The sequence below is a fragment of the Equus caballus genome, chromosome 11 (genome assembly GCF_041296265.1).
Source record: "Equus caballus isolate H_3958 breed thoroughbred chromosome 11, TB-T2T, whole genome shotgun sequence".
Taxonomy (NCBI): Eukaryota; Metazoa; Chordata; class Mammalia; order Perissodactyla; family Equidae; genus Equus; species Equus caballus.
The window spans coordinates 47088124-47100983 of NC_091694.1; the positions used below are offsets into that span (position 1 = coordinate 47088124).

The following is a 12860-nucleotide window of genomic DNA, read 5'->3' on the forward strand; positions in this document are numbered from 1 at the left end:
AATGCTTTCGGAATAATAGAAACACATCTGTAAAGAACATTCTTTATGATATTGATAGTAATCGCAGTGAATCTAGAAACTTGGCAAGTTTTTCGATACTTGACAGGTAAAAAAGTCTACCATGTGATGCATAAACAAAGAATAAGACATAACATACCTCTGTTGATATGAAATGTACATAAACATGTTTATGTTGATATAAAAATATATAAACATGTTTATATATGTGTTGAAAAAAAAACCTAGAAGGGTAATCACCAAATTCTTAACAGTGGCTTCTTCTGGAAAATTGAATTATGAGAGGTGGGGACAGAGAAGTTATAGCTTTTGTCTTTAATTTTCCACTGGTAAAATTTTGTTTTGATTTCATAATTTCTAACAAAAAAATTTAAATCAATGCATATTTCCATTATAGGGAAAAAAAGGAGAAATTCCAAAGGAAATATAAACTCTCCACTGTTACCCTGGAATCTTGCGGTCTAGACAGGGTACTAGAAATCAGTGTCTCAAATGATACTGTACTAGGTGTGGGTCCTCGTGTGGGATCCTGTGTAAAAGCAGGTTGGAGAGCTGTTTCAGGGGAAACCTGACAGCAGGACATGCTAATACTTGGCACCAGGCTGTGACTTTTCATATTCCATTTTTTTTTTGCTGTGTATTTTTAGAGACTCCAGCAGAAAATAAACAAGGAGTCTTTCCTGTAGGACCATGAGACTCTGAGGATACAGAGCTTTCTGGGTTTCACCTCCATCTAGAGTGGGAAGTGTCGCCATGACCAAATGTCAACTAGCCAAGTGTTCTGGTCTATAAAACCTGCACACCTATTATCAGGTAGAGCCTCCTTGAGGAACAAGAAGCCTCACTTCCTAATAAAAGTCATCTTGTCAAAGATCCAGGAGAGATAGAAGTCATTTGCTGTGGTTCGGCACTCCTGAGACACTCCTCATGCAAGGGCTCGCTTCCCCGTGAGCACCCGCCACAGGGCACCCTGCACATCAGGGTTCCGGAGGCTATAGATGAGCGGGTTCAGCATGGGGCTGATGACAGTGTTGAGGATACCAATCCCTTTGTCCTTATCTGAAGCCTCCACTGAGCCCAGTCTCATATAGCTGAACACTCCTGTCCCATAGAAAATGCCCACCACAGTGAGGTGGGAGCCACACGTGGAGAAGGCTTTCTTCCTGCCCTCAGGAGAGCGTATTTGCAGGACTGCAACTGCCACATGGATGTAGGAAGTGACAATGAGAATCACAGGCACACCTGCCATGAGGATACCTAGACCAAAGAGCAGCAGCTCATTGAGTTGGGTGCTGGAGCAGGAGAGCTGGAAGAGCTGCGGGAGGTCACAGTAGAAGTGATTGATCATATTTGGGCCACAGAAGGTGAGTGTAGATATGGCTACAGTATGGGTCAGTGCATTGGTGAAGGCACAAGCCCAGGACACAACCACCAATATCCTCTGGACCGTCTGGCTCATGCGAGTGCTATAGGTGAGGGGCTGGCAGATGGCCAGGAATCTGTCATAGGCCATGGCTGTCAACAGGAAGCAGTCCACACCAGCCAACTGATGGAAGAAGAAGAGCTGTGTGAGGCAGGCTCCATAGGAAACTGTATGCTTGTGGGACAAGAGACGACCCAACATTGAAGGAACAGTGACGGTGATGCACCCAATGTCCAGGGCTGATAGGTTCCCCAGGAAGAAGTACATGGGGGTGTGGAGTTTGGACTCCACCAAGATGGCTGCCAGGATGCTGATGTTGCCTCCAACTGTGACCAGGTAGGCAAAGAAGAATAGCACAAAGATAACTGGTCGAAGCCCTGGTGTCTCCACCAAGCCCAGCAGGATGAACTCAGTAATGGCTGTTCCATTGGCCCTAGATTCTGGTTCCATGGGTCCCTGTAGGGAGACATCCCATAGCGGAAGGGATCAGTCTTCCCAATTTAGTTATTCAATAAAAATATATTGACTCACTTTGACACATCAAGCCCCAGGGTACCTTGCTAAGTGTCCTAGTGGGTATTTTCTCACTCCTCAGGCCACACCTCACTCATTAACCCTCTCTCTGGCTTCACCTCAGTCCTTACCCAGATTCCAGGTGCGTTGCCTGATGCCGCAACTACCTTGGACTTGCCCCCTCCTCGTGAAATGTATATAAATCCTGTCTTCCTTTGTCCCCACCAATAACCTGTATGAGGCGATTTGGGGAAAAAATAATGCTAAAGGTAAAAATGAACAGATAGTAAAACAGAAAGGAAAAGAAGAATTGATCATAAGTCCTTATAAATGTATTACAAAGAAATAAATATCTGGCAAATATCTAAGCAAGAAAAATGTAAAGATACACAAAATTAGGAATTGAGAAGGCAGTTTAACCACAGACCAAAAATAATCATGGAATACCATCTGTTCCTAAGTTTGAACAACTAACTCAAGAACAATCTCCACACCAAATAAACCAGCTACAATTGAAAAACAAAAGAAAAAATTAGTCAATAATGTACTTCCATGTGTAGGCTCCAGGCTCATGCACTTCTTAGACAAATTATTTTAAAGGTATCACTGTAAACATAATTATCACGTAATATAAACTTTCCTTAGCTTAGGAAAAAATGAAAGCCATCCAATTAATTTTCTAGAGTTAGCAAATCCTGATACTAAAATGTAACAATGATAGCAAAAAAAGAAATTATTCTTAGACTAATCTCATTTGCTAAGATGTATGCAAAAATCCTCAGTACAAAAGGTGAAATCCACTATTATCTAAGAGATTTTATAGGAGAGGACGATTTACATTAGTAAATCTATCAATATACTGTAGCATATTAGTTGGCTTAAAAAGAGGAAAATTTTCTAAAAGGTGATTCATAAATGTCTACACACATTCCTGATGTAGAGAAAAGAAAGAAAAGAAAAAAATGCTAGTAGTTACATGAAATGGAAGTACACGATTTTATATGATGGCACTTAAATGCCAACAATAATCAGCTACAAATCCCAAATTCACAATTGTAAGGTGAAATCGTATAATATAAAATTAAGAGTAAAGCTGGAAGTAAATTTGTACCTGAATCATGTATGCAGGTACCCAGAAAAATGACCCCAAATAAGCATTGCTCAGTTCCACTGACTGGTAGGAATATGCGAGATTTTTTTATTCCCTTTTTTCCACTTTGCTTTCAAATAATCAACAGTGAATCATATTACTTTTAGAATAATAAATAGATGTTTTTACTGTTCTTTTTCCTCCAGATTACAAAGATGTTTAAAGGACAGCAATAGTAGCTCAATGGCTCCTCCTCTCCGTCGTGCTTCCTGCAGTTTCAAGGTCCTGCTACTCAGTAGATTAAATAAAGCTTTAGAATGCCACATGCATCCCAATTTGCCTCAGTATGAAATAATAAAATAGCATTAACTCCATTGTGCTCCCTTGAAAAAAATCTATTTTTAACAAAACAGTCAACTTGTTTACCAGTTTCTGCCCAAACTAATTTATGTGGTATCCGTCAGTGGAAGCTTACGGTCTGTTTTACTCTTTTTGTGCACACTTCAGGAGAAGATGGATGTTTTAAGAATATATTTATCTTCTACTTATTAAACTTATTTCTTTGACCATTTTTCTGTCTTTTTGATGGATCTTTTTAAATATAGTAATCTGGTAACATTACTGGTGCCTAGAAATATTTAGGTTTCTTAAAAAGTGTAATTAAAAGCTTCATAGATAATAATTAAAAGCTGTCGTTTCTGCAACTGCGTTTATCATGATACAGGAATAATGAAAATAAGTCCCAAAACATTGAGAAGTACTTTAAATCCAAGACATAATGTCAATTTCCCATTAATAATGTAGCTTCTGAGTCATGATGGGAGGCCCACATGCAGGGTAACATTCAGCTGGAATCCATTGATACAGAGTACCAGTCTGGTTCTTGTTAAATATTTTGACTATAACCCCTACCCACATTGTGGCCTTATCAGTGCACATAACTGTATTCCGTATACCCCGTATATAGTGTCATTCAGTCAAAGAAGGACCAAGTTGGTTGACATCTTGGAGAGTATCTACTCCCTCATTTTACCAATGATGAAACTGTGGTAGAGCATTTCTGAGTTGGAATGGTTGGGATTAGAGTGGACGCTGAATATACTTATAAAATGTCCATTTTTCTTCTTTTTAAAAAAAGTACGTGTTGCTGGGCCAGCCCATTGTATGCTTGCTAAACTCCAAATAACTATGAGGCCATCAGAGAAAGAATTTGTATAAGGACACCAGAAATTCGTCCATTGGTCTGACCAGCCCAAGATGGCTGCTTCCAACCAAGTCCCCAAGGGGCACTTCCTGTACTTATCAAAGGGTGAAAAAATCCATGTGTTTCTGCAGTTCTCTCTAGAGCTGCTCTGGACGCACTCTTCTGACTGAGAAACCTATTCCCTACGCTTTGTGGCTGTGCTTTGCAAACCTCATGCTCTCATGCTCGCAGACCTGTTGTAAGTAGCTCGTGAACAAGCAAGCTCTTTGGATAGGTCATGGTTACCTAACTACGTCCTGCTTCCCACCAACCACACAGTTCACTCTGGGATCTCCTCCCTCAGAGCCTATCTGCTGAGAGCCTTTCCTCTGATACATCTGCTTGAGTCAGATTTTCTAAATGTGCCACCAAATGTCACAGAACCACAGGTGTCTCATGAATGCAGGTCCCTGAGGGCACTTCTCACGTGCCAACAGTCTTCCTCTCAGCCCTCTGCTTTCCATTTTTCCCAAAGACTTCCCATCTTGCCCAAAGGAAACCACACTGCTTTCCATGCCTCTTCAATGCTGTATCTCATGGTCTTCCTATAGCTGATGGCAAGCCACAGCTCCCCCCTTCACCCCACCTTCCCTCCACCATCATAATCATCACCCTTTCTTGCTCTCAAATAAGAACTGGACTCTTTTTGTGTTAAAAATTTTTCTGATGGTTATAGATAGTGCATAAAAGCAATGACAAATACAGAAAAATAACAGGAGTTTAGGATATCTTTCAAAGTCCTTGTCATGAATGTCATCTTGCCCTGTCTGGGTGGTCCCTGGAAACCACCCCAATGGGCCTCTGGCTCTCTTCATCCGTTCCTTGCTCTCTCGGCCAGCAACTACCCCTCTAGACCCTGAAGACAACCTCTTTTCTATACAGGTTCATTTTATATATGCAGTTAAGGCGGAACAGCAGCTACAGACACACAGAGATAGCTGGTAGAAGCCTAATGCCAGAATGTGGTGGCTGTCAGTTTTAGGGATTCCACGTGGCTGAGAAATTTGATGCAGTGTCTCCTAAGTTCTCCTAAACTCTGAAATCCATGACTTCTGTTGTGTTACCCTCTGAGTCTAGTTACAGACCTAGACTCATTCGGTAAATACTATGGGAATTGACATATCGACAGGGGCAAAATATCTCCCCAAATTAAATAATGAAAGAATAATTAAACTACCTCTCAATTGTCGTCTCAAATCCACTTTAACTTGAGTTATAAAGTTTCACGCTTTGATTTCATACCTTTCTATCTTTGCTCAAACTGTTTATTTTGTCTGAAATGCCCTCTCACTAATTCCAAGTGCTCAAATCCTTTAAGACTCAACTACAACGTTTCTCTTCCGTGAAAGTTTTGTGGCTCCTTCTCCGTCTCAAACTCCCCTCCGCTAAACTCCTGCAGCACTTTAACTGTATATTTCCCAGCACTTATCTCTCTTAACTTCTCTCATGGTCCTTTCTCCATAGAGCACTTCGCTACTCTTCTACCCACTGCAAGTTGCTTCAGGGAAGATTTATGCCTGACTCATCTTTGTATTCTCAACACCTATCATCATATTTTGCATACAGTAGTGCTCAATATTTCTGAAATAAATAAATGAATGAACATGGCAACTAAGACCATAAGATCGACACGTTTTCAGTGAAAGGGGGCATCAGATTGGGCTGCAGGAGTTGGGAAAGGTTTTCTGGATAAACTGGAATTTATGCAAGACAATGAAAGATTAATCATTTGAGCAAGTTAAAGGCACAAAAGCACTGCTGTAGGAATCTCTGCTCCCTTTATGTGGATGGGGCATTGGAAACAGTTAAGACAGTACAGTCACCCCCTCAACTGGGGAGGATTACATTCCAAGACTTTCAGCGGATGCCTGAAACTGCGGATAGCACTGAACCCTCTATATACTGTTTTTCCCTATACCTACCTATGATACAGTTTAACTTATAAATTAGGCACAATAAGAGATTAACAACAATAACTAATAATAGAATAATTAAAACAATATACTGTAACAAAAGTTACCGTAGGTCTTAGCAACCTCAGTGTAAGATGTTTTTCTTTCCTTATTAAGTCAAGAACTTTCACTTTTCGCTTAAAGGAAGCACTTTACAGCTTCTCTTTGGCACATTCAAATTGCCAGTATCACTGCTCTTGTGCTTTGGGGCCATTTTTAAGTAAAATAAGGGTTACTTGAACACAAGCACTGTAATACCGAGACAGTCAATCTGACAACTGAGACTCCAAGTGACTAACAGGCAGGGAGTGTATACAGTGTGGATACACTAGACAAAGGGGTGATTCACATCCTGGATGGGACAGAAAGGGATGGCATGAGATTTTATCACACTACTCAGAACAGTGCACAATTTAAAACTTACGAATTGCTTACTTTCAAAATTTTCCATTTAATATTTTCAGACCATGGTTGACTATGGGTAAGTGAAACCATGAAAACTGAAACAGCAGATAGGGAGACTACTGTACTGAAAACAGCTCAATAGAACTTGGCAGTTAGGAGGGACAGACCCTAGGAATAAGTAAGGCTAGACAAGAGGAGCACACCCCACAGAGATGCCATGTAACCCTACTGTACAGAGGTGAAGCTTACTTATCACCATGAAGATTCTAGGATGACCACTGGTCTGTGCGTCTAAGAAGCCCATCTTAAACAAGATCACCATGGGGATCCTAACTGAAGAGGTCCTCCTAGATTAGCACTCTTGGGAGTCCAGAATGAGCCCCAGGCTGCCCTTGCTAAGTGTTCATGACTCCCTGCTCTCAAGTTCTAACTAAACCCTTCATGCCTCTGGTGATGAAGACTCAATCAGGTCTCCTGATGTAGGTGTCTGGTCCTAAGTTGGTCCCTGAGGAAGATGTCAAGCAGGAAGGTTGGATTCAGCAAGTGCGCTCATACTCATTCCAATAAAAACAGAAAGCAGACTTCATCCAAGGATGCCAGATGTTGGCAAAGTGGCCAGGCATAGGAGAGTCCCAGCTCTTTCCCTCACTTGATGTGTTACCCGGAGCAAGACTCTCTTTCTCTTCTGAATCATCTGTGAAATAGGAGGTTTGACCTGCTTGGTAACAACTCAAGTGCCTTCTCCATTATCAGGGAACAGAAGGGGACCCTGGAGAATACTCACCTTGTTACAGGTACAGAAGGCAGAGAGGTTTTGGTGAAGGGAAGTGAAGAAGGTGCGCCACTGTGTGGGCCCAGCCCCCGAGAACAAGGAAGGGGCCATATATAAGAAAAGGAGTGAAAGAGAGATGAGATCACCTCTGCTGTGGGGCTCTATCCACTGCAGTGCCATCCCCTGGGGACCTCAAAAATTAGCCCTCCCAGGAGGGGTTGGGGGCTTGGGGAGCCGCAGACTGATAAACAACCCAAGCCTTTAATGAACCCAATAATGATGCTTCACAATTTTGTGATGCTTTTGATTTTCTCCAAAAGGCCTCACATCCAATTCCTTTCTCTACATCTTATATTGGTTCCATGGGGTTACTAGGGGGTGTTATTAATCCCATTTATCACACAAGGACAGGGAGGGCCAGAGAGTTTATCCATCTTCCCAAAGTCACCTATGAAGCTAATGGAGCTGGGACTTGACCAGAGTCCAGCCTGAGTGCTTTGCTCTCCCAGATTCTTGGCCCAAACAAGACCTCTGAGCAGAGAGCAGCCTTGCCTGGGGATGAGAGGAGGCACAAGAAAGGAGGCAAAGGGGAGAAGCATTCTGCAAACTCAGTTTCCCAATGACTCCTCAGGAAGGTAATACCTTCCTCCTCAGAGTCTTTTAGGGAGGACAACTGGGATTGCATCTTGGGGTCCCATAATGATTCTGGAAGTGGTACTAGGAGAACTGAGCTGTGTTAGGAGGGACCCCAGGGTCCCCGGGGATGTCATCTCCCTGTCAGATTGTCTAGGCCATGCTCTTACATGTGGAGGGACCTAATGATGACGTTAATGCACAGAGAATGTAGAGAAGTTGTCTAGACTCACCTCCCCCTCAGTGTCCTCCTCCCTGTTCAAACAGTGACTCCCCACCATAATGGAGACCTTGCACTTCCCTAGCTGTGGGACCCCAAGCTCCTCATACTTGTCCAGGGCAGCCTGGTGCAATATGAAAAGCATGGATGTGGTGTATAGTCAGACTAACTTTTCCAATTATTAGTGGTATGTCTTAGGACCAGCTACTGAACTCCTCTGGGCTTCAGTTCCCTCATCTGTGAAATGAGAACACTCTCTCTGACCAGACACAGTCAGTCTGAGAATTAAATAAAATAACGCTCTTGTAGTACTTGGTAGGGGATGAACAAATATGAATAATAATAAAATAACAAGCAATAGTATTTACTGCATTTTAGTGCATTGTCTTACCTAATCCTCCCAATAACTCTTGGACATAGCTTCGTTATTTGCCCTCCTTTGCAGAGGAGGAAACTGAAGCTCATGTCACTCGCCTGATGCTGTACATCTAGGATGTAGCAGAGCTGGAACTCAGACCCCTTAATTTGGTTTTAACAACTTTCTATAAAATTTTCCATCCCCTCTTCTTCCAACTCCTTCAAAACGCACCCACTACCAATCATACACCAGTGTGATCTTGTGTCTGCCATCAAGACATATTCTGATATTGGTGCCAGCTTTTTCAGCTCTTTCATGATCAATTGTAGATGCCTCCACCTATAGAATATAAGCCAATTGGGAAAGAGTTAGTGACTGTATTGTCACCTTCAGATGCTTGCCATCTGTCTTACAATGTGCCTGGTATCTGTCATGCGGTGGGTGAGCCTGGGGCTCCACGTCCAACTCATGCTCATCTGGTAACCCCAGGATTCAGCTCTGGACTCTAATTCTGGCTAAAAGCTGCCACCATTCACAGTATGACTCTCTTACTGTCTCACCAAGTGGCTCCTGCCAGCCCTGAAAGGCATCATAACATATCTTAAGGGTATGCTAATTAAGGTCATGTTGTATTTGAGCAAAATTAGAGAAATGAACCAAAAGAACAAAGTAGGGAGTCTGGAAATAGTATGTGGAAATTTGATATGTGACATGGGTAAACATGTCAATAGGAAAAGAGAAATAGGATAAGGACAGGCCTTTCAATAAGCAATGCTAGGCAATGGGATGTCCACAGAAAAAAATGACACTAAATATCTTTCTCATTCCATACACAAAAATTAGATTTGGGTGGATGAGTCACTTAATATTGAAGAGCAAACATGTAAAGCCTTAAAAACAGTCTATGGAATATTTTCATGACCTTCCAGGAGGTCAGCCATCCTCAAAGAAGTCCTAAAAGCATTAATCATAAAAAAAAAACACTGAGAAACTTGCCTACTTTAAAATTTAAAGCCTTTACTCATCATTGGACAAAAATTTTTAAGTGAAAAGTCAGCTACAGTTAGAAGAGATTTGCAGCACATGTAGCTTTTCTGAAGTATCCAAAATGTATGAAAAACTTCTACAATCAACAAGAAAAATACAAGGAAGCCAAGCGAAAATAGGCAAAAGATCTGAACAGGGATTTCACAGAAGAGGAAATACAAACGGCCCATGAATTTAGGAACGGAAGTTCAGCCCTATTCTTAATCTAGCAAATGCAAATTAAAATCACACTGGAGACACAATGTGACACTCGTTATATTAGTCTAAATGAAGAAATAAGGTAATAGCAAGTTTTGATGAGAATCTAGAGCAACAAAAATTCTTACACACTGCTAGTAAAACCAAAAGATGGTACGAGCACTTTGGAAAATTGGAAAACAATTTGATTTTATCCTTTAAATCTGAAGACGCACAAGTTCCATTCCTAATTAGAGAAATTTTTGCACTTGTGAACCAGGGGATGTGTACAAGAGTGTTCACAGAAGCAAAATACTTTCAAACAGAAAGAAATGATAGATTGTAGTGTAGTCATACCATGCAATGCTAAACAGCCATAAAAAATAAATGAGCAAGAGTTGTAGGCACAAATTTAATACTGAACAAAATAAACCAGTCAAAGAGCAATAACTGTTGAATGACTCCTTTTATATAAAGACCAAATATAATAATAAAATCTAGATGAGGGGAAGATGGGTGTTCACTGTATAATTATTTGAATGTTACTGTAAGCTTGAAAATTTTTGCAATAAAATGTTAGGGGAAAACAGTCTGTCACTAAATAGAGGATCTGGCTAAATATCTTGCTATCAAATATACTAGTCTTCATAACCTTTGAACCCACTTATAGGAATCTGTTCTAAATATAGAAGAACCACATGCATAAGGGGAAATTTTAAGTAGCTTACATACCTACCAAGGGAATAATCAAGAAAACTTTATATTCGCTACCTCTTTATTGAAACTCTCTCTTCCTTGACCCATTGTGAGTCTGGAGTTGGGGCTGAGGGGAATGGCACCAGAAGATGAGATTCCCTCTGATATTCTATCCAGTGTCTTTGGACTTGGGTGTGTCAGCTCTCTCTGCCCTCTTCTGGGAGGCTCTACCATCCCTCATGCAAATTGACCTCAGTGGGACCCTCCTGTCATTGCCATATTTGTCAGTTCTAAGGTGAAGTAACTTTCATTCTCAAGCTGAGAATACCACTGCATATGCAATATTGTTATATTAGTGTGTTATTTATGAAATACATTAAAAATGGTACTGATGGGCAAAGTATTATAAATCAAATAAAAAATAATCAAGAGAGACATCGTAGACATTTTCAGCTCTTTCAGAATGTCTAGGCATTGTAGCAAGGGCATCCTGTTGAGTAAAATCTGTATGACTATGGCACTTAAGTAAATGTCATCATCATCACCATCATCAGTCCCAATGTAAATTAAATGGTATAAAGACTCAAGCAGGGGCCAGCCCCGTGGCCAAGTGGTTAAGTTCGCGTGCTCCTCTGTGGCGGCCCAGTGTTTCATCAGTTCGAATCTTGGGCGCGGACATGGCACCAATCATCAAACCATGCTGAGGTGGCATCCCACATGCCACAACCAGAAGGACCCACAACTAAAAATATACAACTATGTACTGGGGGGCTTTGGGGAGAAAAAGGAAAAAAATAAAATCTTAATTAAAAAAACGAAACCTCAAGCAAATTTTCTTCCTTCCCAATACCTAATCTTTATTACATGAGAGCTTTGAATAGTCACACATTTACATAATGAATCTTTTTTTCTTTTCCTTCACAGTTAACTGAGTTAAAATACTTCTGTTAACAAACAAGGCAATAGGCCTTGGAGCCAGTTAAAACTCCCCTCAAAACAAGAATAGAGGCAAGAAATATGATGAACATAGTTGGAGGATATGAGGAATACATGTTTCCCCTATCCTTTATATAACATGTAAGTAATTAAGTATTTTGTTCTTTTGTCATGAGGTAACAAGAAATCTAGTTTGGTTTCTTTTTCACTGAAGAAAATTAGCTCTGAGCTAACATCTGTGACAACCTTCCTCCACTTTTGGTATGTGGGTCACTGTCACAGAATGACTGATGAGTGGTGTAGGTCCGCGGTGGGATCTGAACCCACAGACTCAGGCCATCAAAGCAGAGTGCATCAAACCCAACTGCTATGCCATGGGGCCAGCCCCAGGAATCTAGTTTTGAGAATGGAGAATATCAATGGATGAGACAAGATCTTTGCACAAATTGGGGTAGAAACTACTCGGGACATAGAACAAAAATCAGAGATGGAGAGACTTGATTGCATTATTGTTTATAAAAGTGAAAAATTGGAAACTAAATACCCAATGGTTAATTAAGTTTTGGAACACGCAAAAATCATTATAAAATTTTGAAGAGTAATACATTACACGAAGCTCAAAATATAAAGATAGTTTTAAAAAAGCTGAAAATAAAATTTTATTCAATATCATGCCTTTTTGTAAACAAACAAAAAAAGTATTGTCCCTGTGTGTGTGCACATGCATATGCACAGTGATTAGGAGATTATTTATTAAGGCCTGTCTTCTTTATGAGGTGTTAAGCTTCATGTGGGCAGGTACCATGTCTGTCTTGGTCACATTGCCTGGCAAATAACACCTTCCTCAATTAATAGTTGCTAAATAAATGAATAGCATTTCCCCATCTCCTTTAAATAAGCTGAGAAGGAGCATCCGGTTTGGACGATGAGGAACTCTGGATACTCATTTCGTCCCCTCCTTTCAGTAGATTAGCCAGAAGTTGGCTTATCAGCTCAATGGAAGAATGGACTGATCACCAAGGCTGAGCTCTGCTGGAGGCTCCCCCGTTTAACAAGCTTACTTCTTCATCCAGGAGGCACTGGCTGTTAGGCAGTTGCCCAGATGTTTCCACTCCCACTTCCTGTAAATATGTAGAGAGTTTGTGGGGAATTGAATCCCTCTCTACCCAAAACCTTGCCATACTGTATTCAGTCTAGTGATGTTCATGCTTAGCCCCACTCCATGTGGGAAAGGGAGAGTTCAGGGGATCATTGTGCTCTGCTTCTTCTCTGCTTGTGAGCTCTTCCACAATAAGACATGTGGTTCTATGTGTGTGCCTTTTGTACACTAGTGGGAAGCATGATACATTCAGTTTTGTGCATGTTGAGCTTGCGGTT

The 12860-nt window shown here is 41.0% G+C and overlaps 1 protein-coding gene across 1 annotated transcript; it reads right to left on the bottom strand.

Annotated features, from left to right (window-relative positions):
- Window positions 1–943: 943 nt before the first annotated feature.
- OR3A1I (olfactory receptor family 3 subfamily A member 1I) lies at window positions 944–1891 on the bottom strand. Its single transcript, NM_001391649.1, has one exon. The coding sequence runs from the start codon at window positions 1889–1891 to the stop codon at window positions 944–946; it is 948 nt and encodes a 315-aa protein (NP_001378578.1).
- Window positions 1892–12860: the final 10969 nt, after the last annotated feature.